General features: G+C 45.7%; 1 protein-coding gene across 1 annotated transcript in view; it reads right to left on the bottom strand.

Annotated features, from left to right (window-relative positions):
• The window catches only part of LOC120846097, a 71,452-nt gene that overhangs the window by 13,706 nt on the left and 31,598 nt on the right, over positions 1 to 26,148 (bottom strand). Inside the window, exons 2-4 of the mRNA XM_040217769.1 lie at positions 21,374 to 21,465; positions 9,892 to 9,993; positions 5,357 to 5,413 (exon numbers count right to left, since the gene is read on the bottom strand). Coding sequence (XP_040073703.1) covers positions 5,357 to 5,413; positions 9,892 to 9,993; positions 21,374 to 21,465 — 251 coding nt within the window. The remainder of the gene's footprint in view (positions 1 to 5,356; positions 5,414 to 9,891; positions 9,994 to 21,373; positions 21,466 to 26,148) is intronic.

Here is a 26,148-nt window from a genome sequence, read left to right on the forward strand (position 1 = left end):
GGACAACCTGGTTACTGTCGTTTCCGCCGTCTAGCCCCAAAGAAACTCCGCTATACTCGCTAAGGGTTCGAAAGTATTTTAGATATTGGCATCATCAGACCCTCACCTAGCACCTGGGCGTCTTTATTACATATGGTGCTAAAGAAAAAGCAAGGCTGGGGGCTATGTGGCTATTATGGTGCCCTAAATAAAAGCATTCTACCGGAAATGTGCCCCCTACTCAACATTCACGATTTCACGGTAAACCAGCGAGACGGGAAGATCGTCTCAAAAATTGATCTGACACACATGTTCTACCAAATCCACGTGGCCGAAGAATACATTCAGGATACAGAGATCACAACACCGTTTAGAATCTTTGAATTTTTTCCGTATGTCCTTTGTCCTCACAAATGCAGCTCAGTTATTTCAATGGTTCATCGCCGCTGTCACGCAAGACTTACCTTTCGTCTTCGCATATCTGGACGATTCGCCCATATGCAGCAAGTCTCCTGAAGAGCACATGACCCACTCAGACCTTCTTTTCGAACGATTGCTTAGCCACGGTATTGTCATCAGCGCCGCGAAGTGTCCGTTCGAAGTTCTAGAATTGGAATTTCTTGGTCCCTCGCATGACCTTTTGGGCATTCGTCCGTTGCCTTCAATTGTACAAGTCACCAAAACGTTTCTGAGACCGGCTTCGACCACACAGCTTCGTCAGTTTCTCAGGTTGGAAAAATTTACCGACCCTTGGTTTTGAACTGCGCAAAACTGCTCGAGCGTCTTGAGCTTCTAGCAAAACAAGAGCGACGAACGTAGTCTCTTCTTTAGAAGGAAGATCCAGAAGGCGCGTTTGGCGAGGCGAAGAACTCACTTGCCGAAGCAGCAAAATGCTAGTACATCCTAAGCATGGCGACCCAACATCGCTGATGATCGACTCATCTGCCACAGCCATAGGAGCGGTGCTACAACAAAAAGTCGACGAAGAGTGGTGCTCGATTTGTTTATTTTCAAAGAAGCTCAAGCCAGTCCAAAAGCGCTACACCGTTGTCAGGGGTGAGCTATTCGCTGCCCATTTGACTGTACGGCACTTTCGAGATTTTATCGAGGGACGGCCATTTACCATATGGACTGACCACAATCCTCTAACTTAGGCCATCTGCAATCCCGGGTCTCATCGTGCAGCGCGTTAGATTCACCAACAAACCTTCCTGGCGGTATTGACAACGAAGATTCGTCACGTTAAAAGAGTTGACAACGTCCGAGCTGATGTTCTCAGCGAGATTTCCGCCGTCGACACTTTCCCTTCTTCTGTTGTAAACTTGGAATAGCTGGACCTTTTACGGACCACCGACCAAGGATTGCATGCCCTACGCAATTTATCCCCGCCACTATACCTGCGGGATGTAAGCTTTCCAGAAAGCATTATCGTGGCTTTCGACCTGGAACGGGAACGCCTAGACCTTGTGTACTACGTGAGTTGCGACGGCATTTCGTCGAAGCGATACATTGGTCAACGCCTTAGGTGTACGAGCATCCCAGAAGCTCCTTTACGACCACGATATGTGGCTCCGATAAAATTCGAAGTTCTTGACTGGGTGCGTTCGTGCACCACATGCCAGTGCACGAAATTCCAGCGGCATCCGGTGCCACCAAGTCGACAATTCCTCCAGCCCGACCGCCATTTCAACAAGATACATATGAACCTCGCCGTAGCCCTACGGATTTCTCAGGGATAGCGCCGCATCCTAACGTGCGTCCTATGACTTACACGATAGCCTGAGTGAAATCCACCCTCCGCTAGCACCACCGCCACCAAAATTGAGGCGTTTGTCATTACATGGGTGTCCCATTTTGGCTACCACCGTAGGGATTGCCACCGAAAGGTGTCCAGAATTTGAATACCCAATTCGAACAGACAACTCAAATAGACACTTTTCGCCGAGCTTACTTGATTGCTGGGAACCCACCGCTTGGAAACGACTGCCTACCACCCACAGTCGAACGGGATGGTCGAATGATTTCATCAACATTTTATATCAACCCTTGCAGCTCATTTTGGGCCCTCGATTTTGTTTCGTCATCTTCGCCTTGTGCTTCTCACAATCCGAACAGCTTAAGGATGGTCATCAGATGCTCTACCGCCGAACTTCTGCACAGCGCCAAACTTCGCTTGCCATCAAAATCACTTTAAATAAAACTGACTTAACAAATACAGTTGGAAAATCTAGAGGAACTCAAGCGAAATTTTATAGAATTCTCATCAGTTCTTACACGTCAAGTAACTTTGAAATCTTACTACATAATCCAAAACCTCCAAGAAGCCACTTTATGTTTTTGTGCGACAGGCGCAAACGAGACCCCTGCGCCCACATTACATTGAACCTTTTCCAGTAATCGAAAAAAAAGCGAAACGCGACGGTGCCATTCTTTGGCAAGAATGGCACCGTCGCATTGGAAAGGCTAAAACCGGCACATATTGCACACGGCAAGCACGTGTGCAAGAAATAGCGTACCTCGACATCGACCAGACGGCACGGAAAAGCCAACTTCGTTGGTACCAGGATGTTTGTGTGATTTGATCGTTCGTCCTACCTCCTCTTTACTGGGAGAATATACGCAGGGACTGGGAGCACAGCTAGGCGCGTCCGATCTCAAGAATAGAAAAAGAGAAAAACGACACGCGCGAGCTATACACTCAGAAGTATCATTTCCTTTCTGGACAACACCCATATATAACTCTTTGGATCGACCGGCTCCTGCCTGGTGCTTACACCACATTTCTTTAAATATAATTTTGTAATTTCCACGACAGTACATAAGACTAAATTATTTAACTTGATCATGTAGAGAAAACATATACGTGGAGGTTCCCTTTTTTCCTGTATAAAATAAAGTTATAACGTAAGCAATGTGGTCCCCAAGCTTAGCAAGGTGTCTAAATTTATTGTAGAAAAATTAAGAATAAAACGATCACACATAAAGCAGAGATTAATTGCTTTTTTCTTTTATCTGGTAGAATATGTTTGTGCTATATGAGATTACTCAGTTGGCCTGTTATAAAAAATTAGTTAAAGCGTGTTAAACATCTTAGACAATGAAGCACCTTACACAACGAAGAATGATTTAGCATGAAACGTTTTTTATTAAATACTATATGAAGGAAGAGGCACTCAATATAAACTGAGCATTCGAGAATCGCAACACGTATCTTCAATACTCGTTCACTAAACAAAGCGTAGGATAACTCAACGATCATACTAATTTTATTTATTTTAATTTCATTTTTCTGACCAATGGAGCGGAATTTACTTGCATAAGAGTTAGTTTCAATTACGGAAGATGCTGTTTTAATGAGAACAAAATACTGAGTTTTGTTCAATAGTAAATATTTGTTTTATTGTTGCATTGTGTGCGTGTTCTAACATTTCTGTGTTTTAGCATGCATTATTTGATGTACCCATCATTCGGCATAAAGCGTAACAACGTGTATAAAGGAGCAAAGAGTATTGAATAAATTAAACATCCTTAATGTGTCATTCCTTTAATTCCTTACTTAGCCGTCAAAAGAAGAACCCGAAGAGGACCTAACACGCTATGCATTTATATCGCATTCGGAAGGTGCCCAAAAAACTACGACTTTTCAAATGATGCAATAAATTACGCTGGATTCGTTGGGCTTTCTTTCTGTGAATTATTATTGCCTCTATATTTTTATTTACAGGCGAAGACGTCGAAATACATGTAGTCAAATGTAGCAGTAACAAGCCGACAAATAAAAAAAAATTCTGAATTTAGTAAAACAATATTTATTTTGATTATTGCGAATTCCATCCAGTACTTTAAAAAGTTAGAACAAAGAAAAACAAGCCCCCAGAACGCGAAGGCGTTGTACAGAAGAAACACCGTTATTAGTAACGGAGATTCTGTGAACTGTTTGCTTTCAACACGAGGTAGTTAGCGAACAGATAATGACCGAAAGACACCGAACAAAACAATGTACAGACTGAACATCTTGGACGACCTCCGTCAGTCCCCAAACAACAGACAAGGTGGGGCTCTTGTAGGTCGAGCCGAAGGTGGAGACCAGAACTTTGGAGCGCTTCGTCCTTCAGTGTTCAAAAGAGAAGCGCGAATCCCACCTGACAACACTGAGGAATATGCAATGGTGTTTGAAGGACGCGGTTTAAATGTATGGTTTGATCGATGTAGTCTTCAAAGTTTCGGTAAAACTAATATTTAAGAGAAAACGTCTTAAAGAACTAATACACGATATTTACAGAAATGGGCCCATTTTGACCGCCCACTCACATCTCTTTTTACGATTCGAATGCAAAATAATGTTCTAAATAACACCTTGGCAGGTTGATACTTTGGCACCTTGTGCAAGTAGTAGAGCTGTCGGATAGCCAAAAAAGATCTAATTCCTGTAAGGCTCGTCGAAATATTAGGCGTTGAAGATAATAAGCCGTCTGCGTTCCTTATTTTTAATTATTTTTACTCGTGCTTTAGCCATTTAAAAGCAAAACGAAACAAATCCGACTACACTTTTAAATATGACGCATCAGAGTTTCTTTCCGCACAATGAAGTTTGTCTGCTATGATCATAATATGTAAAAGACACACACACGAACGCATGATTTGAAGCCAGCTCCAGCCACGCCATCTTCCGAGTGCCGTTTGCTACTCACTCGGCAAAGCTGGCATGGACCTCAAGCCAGACTCGCAAACAGACTGCATTGCGCGCAGTCACCCCTCGTTTTGCTCAAGTTATCATACTAAAATTTGAATATAGTTGGCCACCCACACATATTTCAAGCCTCGATTTAACTACCAAGGTTTCGCAAGCGACCGTTTTTAGCTCTCAATGCCTTCTTTCACAAGAGATCATTCGATTTTTGTTAGCTTTGCCGCGTTAACCCTAGCAGTGGCACCCAAAGGATAGCATCTTTCACTGACAGCTTCAGAGTCTGTTTTGACGTATTCGTTCATAAAGAAGACGCTTCATTACAATGATGACGCTGACCAGAGCAGACGGAATCTGTCTTGCCGACGGAGACGGTGGAGTGGCGAGATCAGGAGCGTGCATGGGCTCTTTCGCCGTGCTTTCCAATGGGCGGAACGGGTTACAAAAGGAGTTGAAAATAAGGACTTCCACATGATGACTAATTTTCTCTAGCACCTAATAGTTTGACGTGGCCTAGATGAAAAGTTTGCTTTGGTTCGAAATTTGTGTGTAGATAATTGCGCTGTAACGCAAGGTTGAACTACCGATGTGCCGATACCTTTTTGGAAGGCAAGTTTTGTGTGATAGAGCAACGCAGCAAAATCAAGCATATTGCACGAGTCATAATGAAAAATTTAGTAGTATACAAACCTCAAATTCCTTCGGTGGGAGATGATGGAACACCTGAACGTACCCTTGCCAACTTTCCTACAGGAAAAAAACAAAACAACAATCATATGTCATGGGAGCGCAAGCAGTGGGCATAGGAGCGCAAGCGTAATGCTGGCGCTTAACCAGGACACGCTCGTTTTCGAACAGGTCTGTTAACGTTTCTCCCTATATACTAAGCGAACTAGCAACGTATGCCTTCTTCTGCTCCCATGCCCCGGAGTGCTTATTGTATCTGTCACTAATTGTTTTTGTATGCTTAAGGCATTGCTGCCGCAGTGTGGTGATGTGGAAACAAATCCGGGACCCCTGTCTGCCTCTGAATAAAGTAGGTTAAATGACATGTTCGTTATGTTGTAAACCATTGAATCCAAATCAACTATACTTGAAGCTGGACAGAAAAACATCAAGGTTGACGTAAAACAGATCTTAGAGAAACAACAAAGATATACGCTTTGTCTTCTCTTTCTAATCGTGTTACTTCAATTGAAAAGGATGTCTCTAACATTGCTGAAGTTAAGCATGACATTAATAAACTACAAGTTGTGACGTCTGAGCAGAATGCTGCAACATCAACCTTGCTGGCTCGCATAGACGACTTAAAGAACCGTTCGAGTCGTTCAAGCTTCTTGTTCTACGGTATTTCTGATGCTCCTAGCGAGTCTCAACAAATTTTTAAGCAGAAAGTGCTTCACCTTGCGGAGGGCAACTTGGGCGTCGCGGTTGATAGCTCACATGTCGAGCGTGCCCTCCGCCTTGGTGCTTTCCGTCAAGGGAAAACAAGGCCTATCATTGTGAAAACTTGTCTTTTAAAATAAAAAAAACCTGCTAATTTTTTTCGCCTCGAAACTGAAATGTACACCCTTTTCATTATGTGAGGATTATTCACTGACTGTTGGCACCACAAGGAAGATGTTGCTCGCATATGCCAAACGACATACTTCCTCATTTAAACTACGCTTCGATAAACTTCTGATCGGTTCGAAGACGTATGTGTATGACCAACATTCTAAGTTAGTAAATGAAGCTCAGCGATAGAGCGAGGCGGGGAGTGTTCGAAACAGCAGATTAGGCTCGTATGAGGGCATCAGCTTTTTATATGTCAATGCTCGAAGCGTTTTATTTAAACGTGGTAAGGTAAGTATTATTATCTCGTCTTGCAGCGCCAAAACAAAAAATCATACTGACCGAGACGTGGTGAACTCCTCAAGTCACTGTCACTGATAGCGGAATACTGCCTGATCGCCAAAACTTCATTATCTATCGTTTCGATGGGCAGCAACGGCGCGGTCGTGGCGTTCTTATAGCCGTAGATGACAAGATACCTAGCAGAGTTATTCCTAATCATTCACAGCTTGAAATAGTTTGGGTCTGCTTGCAATGCAGTTTTAGGTCGGTCTTGGTTGGTGTTTGTTACCGTCCTCCTGACGCGTCACACTCGTTCTTAAGCCTTCTTCACAATGAACTTTCATTACTTTTAACAGAATGTCCAACTTATCCCATACTGTTATTTGGCGATTTTAACTTTCCGTGTATTAATTGGAACGACCCAACTCCTGTTTGCTCTAAAAACTACAGTGTTTCTCAGCAATCTGTTGACGTCGTTTTAGATCTCAATATTTTTCGGATAGTTTCCTTCCCTACGCCAGTCTCTCCTTCCTGTTCAAACATTTTAGGTCTTGTTCTTACTTCCCACCCTGAATTATTTCCAACGCTTGTGGTATTCTTGGACGGCATCAGTGACCACCGATCAATTCATTTTTACGTAAAAGTTGAAACTACAGAGATTGTTCGTTCAGAAAAGAAAATATGAAAATAGGAAAATACGAAAAAGGACATTACGAAAAAATAAACCGAGCGTAGTGGGTCAATTTCTCTTTCTTCTGAGTTAATTTTTATTTACGAGATGTTGACGAGAATTGGAACTAGTTTAAAAACAGGTTAGATGAACTTGTTAACATTAACATTCCATTAAAATATCTCAGGCCTTCTTCGATGAAATCATGCTTTTATCGACAGCTTAGGTCTCTTTGTAACAAAGAGAAAAGGCTTTTCGGTGCTACTAAACGTTCTGACACTCCTGAGGCATGGTCCAAATATAAAATATAGTGAACATGACTACAAAATGAAACTACCAGAGCGCAAAAGCGTGTACTCTCAGCAGACGCTCCCTTCTCTATTACTTAACAACCCTCCTCGTTTCTGGAGTATTGTTAATTCAAAAGACCACGCTTTACCAGAGGTTTTTAGCGACTTGGGTGATGTGCCGGATGATCTGTGTGCAGCCATATTTAATGATGTTTTTTTTCTACAATGTGTTTACACCTATTTCTACATACTGTTTACCTGGTCACGTTCCTGCTTAATATTTCCCAATGAACCCTGTTTTTGTAGAATTTAATGATGTATCTCAAATTACTAACTCATTAAAAGTCTCGTTGTCCTCTGGCGTTGACAATATAAACACTAAAATATTACGTAACACTAGCCTGTCTTGCAGTTTATTTCTGACCAAAATATTTCAGCAGTCTTTGGAGTCGGGGGCGGTGCCTGAGGACTGGAAATTCGGCAAGGTGATTCCAGTCTACAAAAGCGGCAGTAAGTCATCTCCCCTCAACTAGAGGCCTATATCTTTTTCTTGCATTCCATCTAAGATCCTAGAGAACATCATTTTCACGCATCTGTTTGATTTCCTCAAAAACAACCCCTTTTGTAGCAAGGCGCAACACGGTTTCCGCCGCTACTGCTCTTGTGAAACAGAGCTCCTATTTCATACTAATGACCTTCACCTGAACCTTGACTCGGGCTACCCCACTAGTGTTGTATTTCTGGATTTCGCCAAAGCTCTTGACAAAGTTCCACACAAAACTCCTTCTGCTGAAACTTTATATGCTAGAAATTGACCCTAATATACTAAAATAGATCGAATAATTCCTTCTTCAACGTCGCCAGTTCGTTTATGCTAACTATATCAAACCCTCCCAGTGCTCTGTTTATTCTGGTGTCCCCCAGAAGACAGTACTCGGCCCATTACTCTCCCTAATATGTATTAATGACCTTCCTCTCAACATCTCTTCCACTACGCGGCTTTTTGCCGATGACTGTGTAATATACCGCAAGATAACCTCTACTGATGATATTGTGACGCTTCAGGACGACATCTCTAAAATTTCAGAATGTTGTAGCACGGGGCGCATGTCCTTCAATCCTAACAAATGTCAATGCATGTGCTTTTCTCGTTCATTGTCAATTACCTATCCTGTACTTCTTTTGAACTCTGTCCCCATTGATTATACTAACCCAAACAAATACTTAGGCTTTCATCTCACACCATACCTATCATGGAATGCTCATATTGAAACAATTATATCCTCTGCAAACCGCTCTCTAGGATATATTCGGCGAAACTTTAGATCCTCACCTGAAAACCTAAAACGCATTTTGTACACCACTATCGTTCGGCCTAAATAAGAATGTGCGTCCTCCATCTGGCATCCTCATAAGAAAAATTTAACAGACTCCATTGAATTCGTTCAGAACCGTGCTGCTCGCTTTATTTTCAATGACTATACTCATACCTCAAGTGTATCATCAATAAAGTCTCGTGTTAACCTTTCTCTACATTCCTCCCGCCGCCGTTTTTCTGTTCTTCATTAAGCTCTTTCTGTTCTTCATTAAGTCTTTTAGACACCTTTCTTGAAAATGTCTCTTCTAAACCCGCCCACCTACATATCATCAAGACTGGACCATTCATACGAGATCGCCCGTTCCAAGTCGTCAAGTCAAGCGCACCGGCATCCCCTCATCCCTGAAGCAGTTGTGGACTGGAATGACATCCCGGACGCCATAGTTACCATACCCGACTCCAAGCGATTCCGACTAGCCCTTCAAAACCACTTGTACTGACCCACTCACCTCTATAACGGCCCCTAGGCATTGAGGGTATGCATAAATAAATAAATAAATATTAAAATCTCGATGTAGGCATTTGTCGCTGCTTCTCAGTTGTTTAATTTCAAGTATAAAATCTGTCAAACCAACTTACAATCCCGTGCTGTCTTTCAATGCATAATCTTGTAAATTTATACTTATGCTCATCGCAACTTTGTACCTCACCATTGTTTTAAAAATGTTGATAATCTGTTTCAAATACGTTAGTGACATTTATGAAATATGAGAGACTCGCTGCAACTTTAAAATTCAAGCGAAAATTAAGTCCTTCATACTCCGTTCACCCATACGATGTCTGTAAGAAAGAACCCGTGCTCGCCAAGTCGATCAAGCGTCTCCCTTTTCATAACCTGTCCCCTCTCTCTCAATGTAAATAAGGAAGGGAGTGAGGTCACATGGCGGAAGGTTAACGTAGGACTGGTCCAACGACCACGTAGCTTCCACCGCGCTCTCAGCCTAGAGGAGAACAGGGTGCAGGGTATCCAATAATGGAGGCATTATTCATTGCGCGCCGAAGTATCCGATGGTGCAAGATGGAAACAATATTTTGTTGTGTAGTTTCTTACCGGCTTCAATATTCTATCACATGCACGATCGGGCAACTCGATTGGATAAGTGCCGCCCGAGCATGATATTAAGCAGCTTGATTCACCCAGTCGGTAATATACCTGAAAGAAAACTGGCATGTTATAAGGCCTGTAAATATGATAGGCTAATGTATACTTTTGATCATAGCCGAGTTGGTGACCCATTAAATATTCCAATAATATAGTTTCACTAAATAATTTTAAACTCAATTATCGCCATTAAAATGAGGCACGCAGCCGGTGATTGGTTCTCCAAGTACCCCTTTTTGAGCACCCATTAACACTGTAATAATATTAAATTATATAAAGTAAAACCTATATCATACAAAGTAATATATAATCAGATTATTTGTAGTAAGAGTATTGTACTTTTTTTTTCCTGTACAAAGTAGCGCAAGCTTCTAGAGGTTTGCATTATTTTTGCTCGACTTGGAGTTTACCAAAATGAATAATAAATAATTAAAACTGTAGAGAACTCCTAGCACATATTATACATTTTAATCGTGTAAATTATCAGGTATCCAACAACTACTCATTGTGCTCGGTATTAACTTCCCTTGATTGAACGTGGCCTATGAATTGATGTCTGTAAAGCGACGTCTTAATTATAATGCTTTAGGGCTGTAGACGCTGACGATTTACAATTAAGATGCTAAATGCAGCAGATATCGTGAGGCGCAGAATCTGCAGTATATAAACTGCAGTTAAAAGTGTTAGTAAATATGTATCTGTGCGCGAGAAATGCATGCATTTCGGTCATGTAATGTACATTAATTGTGAACTTAAGAAATTCAGTCGATTGAATCCAGTCTGAGAAGGTGGCATCGTAAAACTTCAGTGTAAAATAAAACAAATATTTCAGTCGTATTCTTCGTGCATCCTCAACAAAAATGAAGTTGACGCTACAAAAATTGCTTTCCCAATGGCCTCGAGAAAATATACAGGCAACAAAACATGAATCAGAAAAAAACCGCTGCAATTTTGCCGCCAGCCATGTTAAAAGCGCGGCTATCAAGCCTCCAACTGCCGAAATATCAGTCCGCTCCTTTACAGTGAACAAAGACGCAAAGAAAAAACAGCCTCAAATACTGTGAGTCTGCGCGAAAAAAACAAAGCAAAAAACGTTATATTCTTTTGAGGCCGAGTCCTTTCTTAGAAACACGAATATATTTACTTTAGTTTTACCCAGAACCGTTCTTAGAAAAATATATACATTTAATAGCCATAGATTCTTCCCAGTGACCTCTTGGTTTCTTCCACAGAATAGCGTCATGCCCTGGCGGAAGCCTATATATAAACGGGAGGCGCCACGAAAACACCGCGCCTCTTTCCGCCATCGCCCCTCCCATTCTTTTCGCTCGCGCACACTCTTGTCTCTGGCCAAGCCATCCTGTGTCAAATGTTCTCGTTTTATTTTTTTTTTTGCTTTAAAAATGCTTAACTGCCACCGTGTGTTTTCTTTTATCATGTCAAGTGCTAAAATTCCATTTTTATTACTGGAACAAACTCGATTCAGGTACGTTAAACGGATGTGAGACGAGATCATCTCATTTCAGGATTATCGCTTTGCGCAAGCCATATACTTTGCACGCGTAATCGACACAAAATATCGTTAAGAAAGCACAAAGCTAACCAAACAAACATCTAGAATAAACAGCTGTAGCTGACATTACTTTCCCAGCGTACAAATGTGTTTTTTTTTTGTTATTTGAAATTTAACGGTACTTTCTAGCTAATGCCGGTGCACTCCTAAATAATGTTTTAGGGGCGAAGCTCCTTAGGGGCTAACCATGTCCGTATGTCCGTCCGGACAAGCTTCTATATGTTTAAGAAGTTATATGTGTGAGGAACACATTGTTGTTTAAATTAGCTTCAAAATAAAAAATGTGTGTAAGGCTGTCCCAAATAACTTACAACGTGCCTCTCGAGGATACTAACGCCGGAAAAGATTGGCAGAACACCTTTCAAATAATTTTGGGGGGCATAGCTTTTGAGTGGTCGGACTTTATTTAGGTTGTCATATATTCAGTTAGCAATTAAATATATTTTTATAATGATCAATAAATATTACGTTAGAAAGTTCACATAACCGCTTGAGACCGACACGAAAGGAGATACTCGAAACCACGCGAGCTGTTCAGTCTGAGTAAAAGTGTTTTCTGTTCGCTGATTGGCAGTGTGGAACATCGGGTTCAAAGTACGCCAAGAAGGACCTTGTGTGCACATGACAGATCTGAAGGCAAATACTCAAAACGTTAAAAAAAGAGATAATTAATGGTATTTTTCTAAATAATCTCTTACAGAACGCCTTACTGCATAAAGAGATACGTAAATATGCACGCAATGAAATTAATAATTTTACACGAATAGAGCGAAGGACAGATGAAGATTCATAACATCTTAATATAAATCACATTTCATCAGCTTGCATGAGCTCGAAACTTCGCAAAATACTACCTCGCGAGGCTAATGTTATATTTGGTTTTACCTGCACTTGTTTTGGGCCCTCGCTTTACAACACTGTGCTTCAAAAATCATGCGCTCTAACATTTTTCTAGGCTGCCGTATATCATCGCGAGACCACTATAAATACTGCAAAACTTTACAATTGGGAAATCTATTGCTAGCGTTGCGAACATCACATTTCACCAGAAAGCTGAACTGTTTGACATGGCATGCGCGTGACGTCATCATACTATATGGTGGTGGTCATCTTGACTTCTTGTTGAGAAAATCAAATTCGATGGTGCGAAATGCACGCTGCAGGATGTTCAAGCCCGATGAAATCCAAGGATTTGAAAGGCACGTATTATTATTCTTAGTGCATCTTCGCAAGGAACTGCGCAAGCGTCCGGCACGACAAAAACGTGGTTTTTGGCAAGAGTGTTTTAGCAAACGAAGTAGTTTGCGGGCCCACGCTTTTTGGTGTCCGCCAAAGATGAGGGAAAGAGGAACCTCTTTACAACAGAGTATGTTTTTAAAACTACCCCCCCACACACACACTCACGCACACACACATACGCTTATTTTTACAGCGGAGCTATTAAGGGCCAGTTTCCCATCATGTCAGTTATAGTAAATCGCGGTTTATTTACATATTTGTACAGGCTAGGCTGTGCTAGACGATGCTTGCCCGATGGTGGCCGGTTCCTGATTGCTCGAGCTCGCCCGTCCGCTCGTGCACGTCTTCTTCCTCCATTGCCCGAGTTACCACATTCCTCCAGGTTTACTTGTTAAGTTCCAGGGGCACTCCAGCAGCCGGTCGGTCAGGCAGCGCTCCAAGTCTGTCTGGGGGACGCCGAACGCGTTGCGGGTACCCAGTTGAAAGTTCAGCCGGCGTTAAGGAGGTGTCGCCGGCCGACCCTGTCTGCACCACTGGAGGTGGGGCGGTTGCTGCTGGACGAGGAAAATCTCCATCTGCTAACGTAGATGCTCCAGGACTAGCAGTTGGACCCAAGAGGATCCATGGCTGTGGGCCTGATACTTCACGACTTGGTGGTTGTGAATCTAGTCGTAAAATATGGTCCAAGTGAACGGAGATTGTGCGTCCTCAAACGTCCACCAGATACCAGAGTGGTCCTCGTCGGGAAACAATAATGCCTGGTGACCACGAGTGCTGGGGGCCTCTCACGTCTCGCACGAGGACCCGGTGACCCGCATCAAAGCTACGAAGTGGTCTTCGCGATTTGTCGTGCGCCAAATGCTGCTGGCGTTGATGCTTGACGACGGTCCGCTCCGTACTTGGCTTTATCAAATCAAGACGGGTTCGAAGTGTCCGCTTGAGGAATAGCTCAGCCGGTGTCCTCTTTGTTATAGTATGCGGAGTACTGCGGTAGCTCAGGAGAAATCTGGCCAGCCTTTGGTTTTTTGTTTCTCCTTGTGCGTTTCCTATGGACGAGTCTTTCATCCAAGCTCGCTTGAATGTCTTAACTGCTCGCTCAGCAGCTCCATTCGATGCCGGCTGATATAGCGGTGTGCGAATGTGCTTCACCCCGCTCATTCGCAAGAAGTTGTTGAAATCCCCTGAGACGAACTGTGGTCCATTATCCGACACAAGCTCAGAGGGAACTCCATAGGACGCGAAGAGGTTCCTCAGCATGTCAATGGTGCGAGCTGCCGTTGTCGTCCCTGTCGGTAGAACTTCTATCCACTTCGAGAAGCTGTCCATGACTACGAGATAGTGCTGCTTGTTCAGTTCAGCATAGTCGACATGAATTCTCTCCCACGGGGTTCTTGCCCACGACCATGGGTGTAGCCGTGCTGCCGCCGGATAGTTTTGCATGGACGCGCAAGCGTAGCACTTTTTGATGAACTCTTCTATATCTTTATCTAACGCTGGCCACCAAAGATGGTTCCGAGCCTTGGCCTTCATGTGACTTGCGCCTGGGTGGACCTCGTGGAGTTCATGCAGCAGTCGCGTTCTGATTGATGGTGGTATGATGACTCGGCACCCCCACAGACGACATCCTTGGTCTGCGGATAGCTGGTCCCTCTTGTTAAAGTAAGGCCGGAGCACCTTGTCTTGGACGGAGTTGGGCCAACCGTTCAAGGTAAAGTCCAGCACCCTTGGTAACGTTGGGTCCCTCCGAGTTTCCACTGCGATGTGGTCGCTTGTGACGGGGAGCAGCTCCACGTTGGAGACTTGCAGTGCGGAGGTGTCTTCATCGGGGTGATACGAACCAGAATCACAAGGCAACCGCGAAAGCGCATCCGCATTGCCGTGGTCCTGGGACTTCCTGTAGACGATATCATAGTTATAGGAAAGGACTGTAAATGCCCAACGCTGCATTCGAAGAGCAGCTAAGCTTGGGATTGCATTGTGCGCATTGAAGATCGCGGTCAGAGGCTTGTGGTCTGTAATATGTGTGAATTTCCGGCCGTACAAGTACTTATGAAACTTTTTCACTCCAAATACAATACCAAGCGCTTCCCGCTCGATCTGTGCGTAGTTACGCTCGCTTGGTGAAAGTGTTTTAAAGGCGCAGGCAACTGGCACTTCCTCCCCGTTTGGCTTGATGTGTGAGGTGACTGCTCCCACTCCGCTTGGAGATGCGTCACAGGCGAGGCAGAGCGGCTTGCTTGGGTCGTAATGAGTAAGCCAGTTGCTGCGCAGCAAGCTCTTTCGCGTCTTTGAAGGCGTCTTGGCATTCTGCTGTCCACTTCCAGCGTCTATTTTTCTCTACTAGCTCATGGAGTGGGTCTAAGGTCGTGGAAAGACCTGCCAAGAATCGCCTATAGTAGTTCAATAGGCCTAAAAACGAGCGCAACTCCATCACATTGGAGGGTGGCGGAGCGTTTTGGATGGCTTGAACCTTACTCTCCGTTGGATGTAATCGTCGGGCGTCAATCTGTAGCCGAGGTATTCCAAGCTACTCTTGAGAAACTCGCATTTTTGAAGGTTGGCCCGAATTCCCTTTTCTGCTAGTCGAGTTAGAACTTTGTCCAACAACCGAAGCTGGTCCTCAGGAGTACCTGAAGTAATGAAGATGTCGTCGAGATAGCATACTGCGTGCTCCAATCCTTTCAGGATTTGGTCCATGGTCCGTTGAAAAATTGACGGAGCTGTGGAGATTCCAAACGGTAGACGATTATACTGGTACAGACCCTTGTGTGTAGTGATGGTGGTGTAAACCTTCGAGCTGTGCTCCAGCTCCAACTGTTGGTAGGCACTGGTCAAGTCCACTTTACTGAAGTACTTGCCCCTGCAAAGGTCGCAAACAAGTCTTCTGCAGTCGGTAGTGGATAGGTTTCCGGCCGAATGCAGCGGTTCACGGTGACCTTGTAGTCTCCACAAAGACGAACGGACTTTTCCTTCTTGGGAACTACCACGATCGGTGCCGCCCGCTGGCTTCTGTCAACCTTGGTGATGGTGCCTCTGTTCTCGAGGCCTTCCAACTCTTTCTCAACAACCTCTCGTAGTGCATATAAAAGCGGCCGAGGCTTGAAAAAGATAGGAGCAGATTCCGGCTGGACGTGAATCGCTACCTTTATTCCCTCCGCCGTTACCATTCGCTGAAAACCACCTTGTGCTTGTCTAGCAGACTGGCTAGTCCGTTCCGAGCTGCAGTCTCGGTGATTGAGAAAATGTTTGACCAGTTGATGCGGATGTGCCGCAACCAGTTCCTTCCCAGCAGCGCTGGTCGATCTCCTTGGATGACCACCAGTGGTAGTGTCATCTCCTGGTCTTGATAAGTTACCAGAACTTGTGCCTGTCCGAGGACAGGGATGGCATCGTCCGTGTACGAGCGGAGGCGCAGGGTCGTGAGTTTTAGTGGCGAACCGCGCAGCGACTCGTTGTATTGTCTCTCCGAGATGATAGAGTCGCACCAGTGTCGAGCAGCATTTTCAGCGGTTTTCCTGCCAGATTCAGCAGGACCTCAATGCCGTCGCCGACACTGCACGTGCCCCCATCAACAGGATATACAGTGACGCCATCATCATGAGGACCTGCTTCGCTCGAGATTTGCTGGGTGTATTGCTATAATTGACGTCGGAAACCAGACAATCGGCTTCCCGGTTGTCTGGTTGCCGCCGTCGCGCATTGATGGCGACAACCTCTCCAGTCTTTGCACTCCGCCTTGCCGACTTGCGGCCGGCCATTACTTCATTCCCACCATAGTACAGCTTCGCTGGTGTTCCTTCTTCACCAGGGTATCGTAAGTACATATCCACGCAGGACCTCTTTCTAACACTACAAAATACACTTCTAATACCCAAGACAGCACAGACACAAGCACTCCTCGCACTTGGCGTGAGAAAAGCTTTTGATCACATTACCCATGATCACATACTCGAATCAGTTCTCGACACCGGCAGCGGCACCAACATGTACAACTACATACGCAGTTTCCTACAAGGCAAGGCGGATAGCGCACTTCAGAGCCTCAGGTGCACTCTCCTCACCCGTTGACATAACCCGAGGCACACCGCAGGGATCTATTATATCCCCCACTCTATTTAATCTCTGCATAACCACGTACACTATCCAGGCAGCTGTCCACAATCCCAAACCCTACCACACATTATACACCGACGATATTACCCTTTGGTGCGAAACCGGATCTCCGGGAGAAGTCGAAACTAGCCTTCAAGAAGGCGTAAATACCATAGTAGCATACTTAGATGTAGCTGGGCCACAACTCTCGGCCGCAAAATCGGAATTACTCCTCATGAATAGAACGCAGTACCAAAAGAACGCCACCGAACTAGTGCAAATTAGCATATCAGGCAAGCTAATACCGCAGGTGACATCCTGCACAATACTTGGATTTACCATACACCACAACAACAATGCTAACCCAAACACTTTACAGTTGCAAAAAGACTGTCGAAATCTCACGCGCCTAATAAGACGCATAATCAACAAAAAACACAGACTCAGAGAAGAACAGGCGAAGCAACTCGTCACCGCACTCGTACAAAGCAAGCTCCTCTACACTGCACCATACCTCAACCTCACGCAAACACAAACCCGAAAACTTGAATCCGCAGTCAACACCCTATACAAAGCGGCCCTCAGACTCCTTATATACACCTCAAACCAACGGCTTGTAGACACGGGCCTCTTTCGCAGCCTTGCCGAACTGACACAACAGCACAGAGATAGGCAGACAGCGCGCCTCTCCCATACGGTGCAGGGACGCGACATCCTCCAAAGATAAGGAATCACCCCTATCTGGCTTACATCAATCAGCCAAGGCCTTCCCCTCCCCCGTAACATCGCATTTCCCAACATACCCAAAAATATGACGCGACACCTCCATGAAGGGCGACGTCAAGCACACGCTGCTAAACACCGCAGAGACGAAATATGTATAACAATATACACGGACGCAACACGTTACCACACTGGATCATTCGCCTGCGCAATCTATGCACCTGGCAGACAGCACCCATCACACACATGGAAGGACCCTTTGACAACTCCCCAAACATCACCACGCTGGAAACGTACGCGATTATATTGTCACGAATTAAGGCGGCGAGAAGGCGAAAATTGAACTGAAAATAAAGGTTTAATGGGCGACCTTGTGCCAACAAAATAAGTAACGGAAGAGCATTGAGGGAGCAGAAAAGCAGGCGGCGACTTGGCGGCGAAACAGAAAGCGCGAGCGAGACTGGGACTGACTCGACAAGGTCGCGGGCAGCTGCTTATCTACCGTGCGTCACTATCTCGAAAGTTCGGCCAAGAAGGTTCGAGCGTCGCGCGCTCGGGGCGAGGATGAACTGGCACTTTCAAGAATAACAAAGCAGAGGGAAAGTTACGTCTGCTGCGAGAATGACCGGGAATCTTCTAGAAGACCCTGACCAAGCGTTGCCTTCCCGGCTCTGCGGGCGGCATTATCCCCCTTTTAAAAGTGCATCGCCCCGATGCAAAACGAAAGGAAAACGGAAATGGCTAAAACAATTACGGCGAAACAAAACAAACATGCAGTGTCACAATCCTAACGCGCGTAGAACGGCTTGAGTCGAACTACGTGGACGACTTCGGGTCGGGGCTGGCGGCGTCCTGATGGGCGAGTTCCGTCGGGGAGCACCTCGTAGTTCAAGTCCCCAAGGCGGCGGATGACCTTCTAGGGTCCGAAGTAGTGTTTTAACAGTTTCTTGCTGAGGCCGCGGCGGCGAATGGGCGTCCACACCCATACCCTGTCTCCGGGCTGGAACTCCACGTCGCGGCGGCGAAGGTTGTACCGGCCAGCGTCCATACGTTGGTGGTCCTTCATTCGAAGACGGGCTAGCTGTCGTACTTCTTCTGCTCGCTGGGTGACCAGCTGGGCGTCGTCAGTGCCGTCGTTCGTCGGGTCGTGGGACAGCATGGCGTCGAGCATCGTCGTCACCTTTCTGCCGTGCACCAGTTGAAAGGGTGTAATGCCGCTATACTTCGTTTCAGCTTCGGTCCGAGTGCGGCCGGTGTTATGAGCCGTAGGGCCAATCAAACAGCGAAAGAGGCACAACGTCGTGACGTGCTCTTTGCAGTTGATAGGACCAGCCGATATTCGCCGTCTCTCTGTGCGTGCTCCTCCGCCAGCTAGTCCTATCAGGCACAGAGAACACGCCATGACGTTGCGCTTTTTACTCTGTTTGATTGGCCCTTCCGCTCATAACATCGTCCGCGCTCGGACCGAAGCTGAAACGAAGTATAGTTTCTTGAATCGCCGTGTTGTACGCAAACGTGACGTAGGGCAACACTTCATCCCACGTCTTGTGTTCCACGTCCACGTACAGGTCCCGTCAAAGTAAAACGGAGCGCCGGAGCGATGACCGAACTGCATCGCCGCGCTATCTAGCAGCGCCGGCTGCAACTGATAGGTGCCGTCTGCGCATGCGCGCGTGCCGTTCGCGGTGTCCTCCGTCTTTCTTGTTTGATCCTCGCATTATCGGCGTCTTGAGCTGCCAAACGCTGTTCCGATAAACATTGCAGGTGCTCGGCTCGGGCTCATACGGGGAGATAACACTAAAGGCAAGTGGGAGAGAAGGGCGAGTGGTGTTGATGAGCACCGCTCCTTGCGCTATCAGGCGTCGATTTTAGGAAGAGCTTTGCGCCGCTCGAACCACCGATAACGTGTGGGTGGGAAGAAGAAAACGGAGGCCCTAGCGGAGGGCATTTTCGCATGCGCAGATGTAGCCTATCAGTTCCAGCCAGCGCTGCTAGATAGCGCGGCGATGCAGTTCGGTCGCCGATCCGGCGCTCCGTTTTACTTTGACGGGACCTGTACATCGAAATCATGTCGACGATGGTCTTGTTTAGTCGCTCCGTCAGCCCGTTAATCTGCGGGTGGTATGCCGTGGTCCGGCGGTGGTCGGTGTGGCTCAGGCGGAGTATCTCTTGTGTCAGTTGCGCCATGAACGAGGATCCTCGGTCCGTAATCAGGACTTGGGGAGCGCCGTGTCGGAGGACGATAGACTCCACGAAGAACTTGGCTACTTCCACGGCGGTCCCCGACGGGAGTGCTTTTGTCTCGGCGTACCTGGTGAGACAATCAGTTGCCACGATTATCCACCGGTTTCCCTGCGTCGACGGTGGGAAAGGTCCGAGAAGATCCATTCCAACCTGCTGGAATGGTGCAGTCGGGGGCGCGATCGGTTGCAGGAGACCTGCCGGCTTCGTCGGTGGTTTCTTGCGTCGTTGGCATTCGTGGCACGAAGGGACGTAGAGGTGGACAGTCTTCGGGAGCTTGGGCCAGTAGTATTTTTCTCGGATCCGTGCAAGAGTCCTACTGTAGCCAAGGTGACCAGATGTTGGGTCGTCGTGGCAGGCTTGGAAGATCTCTTCTCGAAGACTAGCAGGAATGACTAGGAGCCACGTCGAGTTGTTATCCCCGAAGTTCTCTTTATAGAAGAGACCTCTCCGGACGCCGAATCTTGGCAGGTCACGCGAGAAGGCTCGGGGAATCGTACCCCCTCGTCCCTCCAAGTGGTCTATCAGTGCACGCAACTCAGGATCGTCACACTGGAGCGCTGCCATGCCGTGAATGCTCACCGCGCCAAGAAAGTGGTCGTCGTCGTCGTCGTCGTCGTCGTCGTCGTCTTCGTCTTTGGCACATTCGGTAGCTGACTCGACAGGGGCTCTGGACAGGCAGTCGGCGTCGCTGTGTTTTCGGCCTGACTTGTAGACCACGGTCACGTCGTACTCTTGCAGTCGTAGGCTCCACCGAGGGAGGCGTCCCGATGGGTTCGTTCCGACGGATAGAAAGGATGCTTCCAGGGGCTCGGTTCCTTCTTCGATGAATAGAAAAGGGGGTTGGAGACAAGTTGGCATCCCTCTGTAGCCTTTATCTATCCACTGAAGCGGAACAAGGGGCGTTTCCAGGGAACTATTCTTTCGACTGCGGATGGATTTAGAACGGGCGCATCATGCTTATGGGAGGTGTTTCTTCTACTTTCTTGACTTGTAATAGCCATTGGAAGACAATCTTTTCCATAATGAGCGAATAATCTCGAAATTGTGACTAATTTTATTAATTATCTATGCGAAGCCGAACAACATTGTAAACAACCAAATAACTCACATTGGTGACTGATAGCCATCTCTGGCCAATTGATATAAGCTCGATAAAGAAATATGAAAAAAAGTACTGTAACTAATAGGCATTGAAGGTTGACCTTCTCATAAAAAACCAAGTAGCTGATAATACTGAAAAAATAGCCACTACCAGCCGTCCGAAGAAACCATTGTTCAGAAACTGCAGACTGGCTAGAATTTAAAAACAAAAAGCTGACTTCGAGTCATAATTCGTCGCTGGACATCGACCGGGTTCATTAACTGTCAGTTATTCAAAACAAGTTAATTGTAGCCATTGCTGACACGAAAGTTGACCAGGTTTAATATTTTATACAATACGAGACTCACATTTAGAAAATATTTTGGTGCTATCCACTCGATAAGAAATGTCCTAGCCGTGCTCCGGTAAACATATTACTCTACTCAAATTGTTATATTTTATTTTTTTCTGAAACTCACCCCCTCTCCAATGAGACTGCAGGCAATATCACCTATTTTAGATATAAGTTCCAGGCAGATCTTAGATTCTTCAGTGACTTCAGAAATGGCCCCTGCAATAAAAAAAAAATGAAACAGGGTTGCTAGAAAGTTTTAAAGTGTTTTTTAAATCAGCTTTTTCGCTGAAAACAGCCCCATCCTGCTATGTCTGAAATGGGGCATCGAACGCATATCAACGCTATTTAAAATATGAAAATTCAAGATTTAAAAAGCCGGTTCAGTCACTAGATCTTATTATCATAAGTATATGCGGAATCAGAGTCAAGTAGGCTGCGAATGTAGTACAAAACCGAATTCTATATTACGTACTCGGAGAGCGCTTAACATGAATAACCAGTTGACACATGCATACCAATACAATTGTGTTTAGTTATTTTTATCACTCACTTCTTTACAATCAAGGTTGCACTTCCACCTTAAAACAAATTAAGAAATGAATATATTTAAGACAGAAGAACCGCTATAAAGTAAGTAAGTAATATAGGGGTTGGGCCTTGGCCGTAGTAGAGTGGACCGGGACCGCCCAGGAAATTCGGTGAACAGCCAGCCTGGCGTCTCGCTGAATTATCGGGCACCGAAATTTCACGAAACTGCCAGGAAAGAAATTTCCTTGACGTTACTTGTTTTTTCTTGCTTCGAGCCGACCAGGGTAGATAGGCGGCAAACAACATTAAAGTTTTAGTGGCGCTTCAGCGTGTTCATTGGTCCCAGGATTCTACAGAACTGCCATGGATGTGATTTCCTAGGCCAGTGGTCCTCAACCATTGATGTTTCGCGGACCCCTTGTGGATCGACGCAGATGATGGAGGACCCGGTTCATGACGGGAGGAAGAAAAAGGTAGAGGTTAATTATGATAATGATTTAATATTCTAATATAACTAAGGGCTAGCGTAAAGTAGACATCTCTCATTGGCATACACGCGAGAGACCTTGCTCGAAAATCTGACTATTTCTTCTTAATCTGAAAAAAAGGCAACGTTTATTGCCGGGCTTGACCGATGAGGCAAAGCCTCGCGGATCCCTAGAATGCCTTCGCGGATCCCAAAGGGTCCGCGGAACCCCATTTGAGAACCACTGTCCTAGGCGTTCATTGAATTTTCTAGGTCCGAGCCGATAAGAAAACAAAAACAACTGCATCTCCACGTGGTGAATGATGTTAATTGGGGCGAAGCTCTGGTGGTGCTTGTCTGCGAAGACGCTGAGCCGCAGCATGCCGAGCCTTTCGTTCGTTTTCATTCATGTCATGGTGCGGTCAAATACTCAAATGCGTATATAACCACGTTGCATACCACACATTTTCTTTCTGACGTGGATGAAAACGAACGAAAGGCTCGGCATGCTGCGGCTCATCGTCTACGCAGACAAGCACCACTAGAGCTTCGCCCCAATCAACATCATTCACCACGAGGAGATGCGGTTGTTTTGTTTTTTTGCGCTACACGAGCACGGGAGCACGTGCTCACGTGCTCGTGAGCACGTGAGCGCGTGAGCTCACGAGCAGGAGCACGTGCACTCGACAGCGGACGGACATACGGACATGGCTAGCCCCCTAAAGGGGTATCCACACGAAGGAGAAATCCGCCCCTTTCCTCCGCGGATCGCGCATCACGTGAGACATACGTCATACCTTTTTGACGCCTCGCGGCGCGTTCTCCTCCGTGGCGGAGGCGCGGAGGGTTTGTGCCGACAGCACGAAAGCTCCGCAAGTGCACGCGGCGGAGCCGGGGACGGAGTTTCCCGGGTTGCTGACGTCACGACATCCGTCCGCGGAGTTCTCCTTCGTGTGGATACCCCTTAATGGGGTATCCACACGAAGGAGAAATCCACCCCTTTCCTCCGCGGAGCGCGCACCACGTGAGACACACGTCATCCCTTTTTGACGCCTCGCTACAGTGTACTAGAATACTTGGTGTAGCCTCGCGGCGCCGTTCTCCTCCGTGGCGGAGGCGCGGAGGCTTCGTACTGTTAGCACGAAAGCTCCGCAGGTGCACGCGGCGGAGCCGGGGACGGAGTTTCCCGGGTTGTTGACGTCACGACATCCGTCCGCGGAGTTCTCCTTTGTGTGGATACCCCTTAAGGAGCTTCGTCCCTAAAAAACAGGTGGCTAACAACACTGTAAAAAATAACCGTCAAATTTACGGCGCTATACGCTAATAAAAACGGCGAGTAGGCCGTGGAGAGGAATTATCTGAAATGCACCGTAAACGAGCAAAAAAGAGCAAGAGGAAAACGCAAAACTTCATGGAGCAAGAAAACAGAAAGAAAAGACGCGCATCGCTAATTGGTCCCCACGCTTGACCTTCGGAAGCTGCGGGAACCGAGGGAGCCCAGAGCCTCCTCTCGACCCTTCACCTCCTTTCGTTGTCCGCGCCAACGCAAAACGTAACTGCCTTAACTGCAAAAAAAAAAAAAAAAAAAAATCTAAGAGCAAAAAGTAGAGCAACAATGCGACGAGCTAGAAGCGTAGACAAAAGAAAGCAACGTTGGTTAGGACAACGCGGGAAGAAGTGGAAGAAGCGAACGTTCGGTTCATTTTCCCGTCTTCCCGCCCGTCTCCGCGCCATTTTGTCCTCGTTCGTTCGTGGCATTCCCGGATATTTGTGCACCTGAAAATTTGGAGCGGAAGGCAACTGGATACTTGAAACAGATATTTCCTTATCAATCTGCTGCTTGCTTGGCAAGGATAGTGTAACGGTGGCATAAATACAACACCCTAAAAGATGTTTACTTGCAGAATTTCTAGCTTCTGTTCAAGCACGCTTGATGGTTGCGCAATTCGATGAGCACGTTTTTTGAGCTCTCGAATTCTTCCGTGTGTGGACGAAGGGCGCTGTCGCTAGTTTGTTACGTATGATGCTCTCAGGTGTCATATTTTGAGAAGACATAGGCATTTGAACGCCTAAGGGTAAGTAGGATTTGCTTCGAGGAGTTTGGAAAGCTTTCAGTGCACGTTGCCAGCATGCTTAGAAGAGTGCCACACAAGGGAGGCTTTGCTGAAACATCTAAAAGTCCACATCACCGACGGTATTTTGGTTTCGTGTTCGCGCTCCAACTGTCAGAAGGTGTGAAATCATAGTTCACGGCACATTTGAACTGGGCGCATTTACGAGTGACGGGTTTCTTGGGCGACGGCGCATCGCCTGTAGACCCGCTTCAGGTTGAGGACTCTTTGGCTCAGTCGACTACTGCGGATTCTAATGAAGACGGTTCTGTTAACGTGATGCAATCTCCTGATGATAGCCACGACGTGCTAATGTCTCTGTCTGCAGAAGAAAAAAGAACGGCCGTAAAATACGACCTTGTTTTTTTTGTTTTTTTTTGTGCCTGAAGTTCAACGGAAAGCTTCTTATGCCGGTATCAACAGTTCAAAAAACCATTTATGAATTTCAACGTCGGCATTTCTTGTACAAACAATACATGTTCGGCAAACTTGCTGAAAGCCTTCAAAACGTGTTTGGTTCAGTCGAGGTTCATAACATTGTTGAGTTCATAACATCATTATACAATGATGTTACGAACCTGAAATCTACCACCTTTCTTCCAGAACACATGAATTCTGCATATTTGAGAAAGCACTTTCCTTGTGTGGAAACGGTGAGTATGTACATAGGACGTAGTTGTGGCCAAAAGGACCGGTTTGCTCCGCATGTCCCCGTTAAAGATGCACTACATTACCCCCTAGAAAACAAATCTATGGGCCAGGTATTTACCGAGCCTCGCAGCGAGTTCAACTTACCCATTGTTTTGGAGGAATTTTGTGATGGTGCCTGTCAGTAAGGCCAGTCTGTAACTGACATCATTCAAGATGCACCACCCATCTCCCCGTGCATTCTAGTTCATGGTGAGCATTCACTGACCACTTTCCGAACCCAAAGTAATCAATATTGCCTATAATTTTATAATGATTTAAAACTACAATTATAGTTCTGCAATTTCCTACATTTTATATCTGCCTTCACGCCCTTTGTTTTATCCTTTCTTTTCTAGGGGAAAGCATCTACTCAGCCAGCATGTACTCGATCTCAATTGACGGAAAAACTGTGATGGACGAAATTCACATGTTCGACCACGCACTGGCTGTACTATTCAGCGCGTACTACGTTTTCAACATTGCGCACACAGAGGAGATTTGCATCGCCTTGGAGTTTATTCAAAGGTATTGAGCTCATTTGTGCTTCTTTGCATCATTCGGTGTGTTTTTTTTTTTTGTTCCTTTGTATACTTCATCTGATCTAACATATATTTCAGCAATGGCTCCAGACTGAGCTCCTTGTTTTAGAATGTCCATTGCTTGAATGAAAACTTGTGCAGCGAGAGTTGTTATCAATGCTAGAGGCATGTTATGGTGAGATATTGTCGAATAAAAAGCAAGTCTGATTATTTTATTTCGTGTTCCCTGTCCTTCGCTTACTCAAATATATTTTGTAGTGTGCGAATGAATGCTACCAAACGATATTTTGTTGAGTGCTACTTTTCGTTTAAAAATTCAAATATAATTTTCTCTTCATAGCATTTTCTCCGTTATAATTTAAGATGAGCTATATACTCTAAAAAATGACTGTACCTGCCTCACGACGCCACTGGCGACTAGTCTTCATTCAAAAATACTTAAAATATTTATTCAAAATAACGAGGCTTTTATTTCCACTTTTAATTTTTACAGAACAAAAATATAAATCAGTTCAAAGGGCTGCTGTTGCAGCTTTGGATCCAGTAGAGATATATATTCTGAACT

Source organism: Ixodes scapularis, unplaced genomic scaffold (genome assembly GCF_016920785.2).
Source record: "Ixodes scapularis isolate PalLabHiFi unplaced genomic scaffold, ASM1692078v2 PGA_scaffold7__128_contigs__length_106722199, whole genome shotgun sequence".
NCBI lineage: Eukaryota > Metazoa > Arthropoda > Arachnida > Ixodida > Ixodidae > Ixodes > Ixodes scapularis.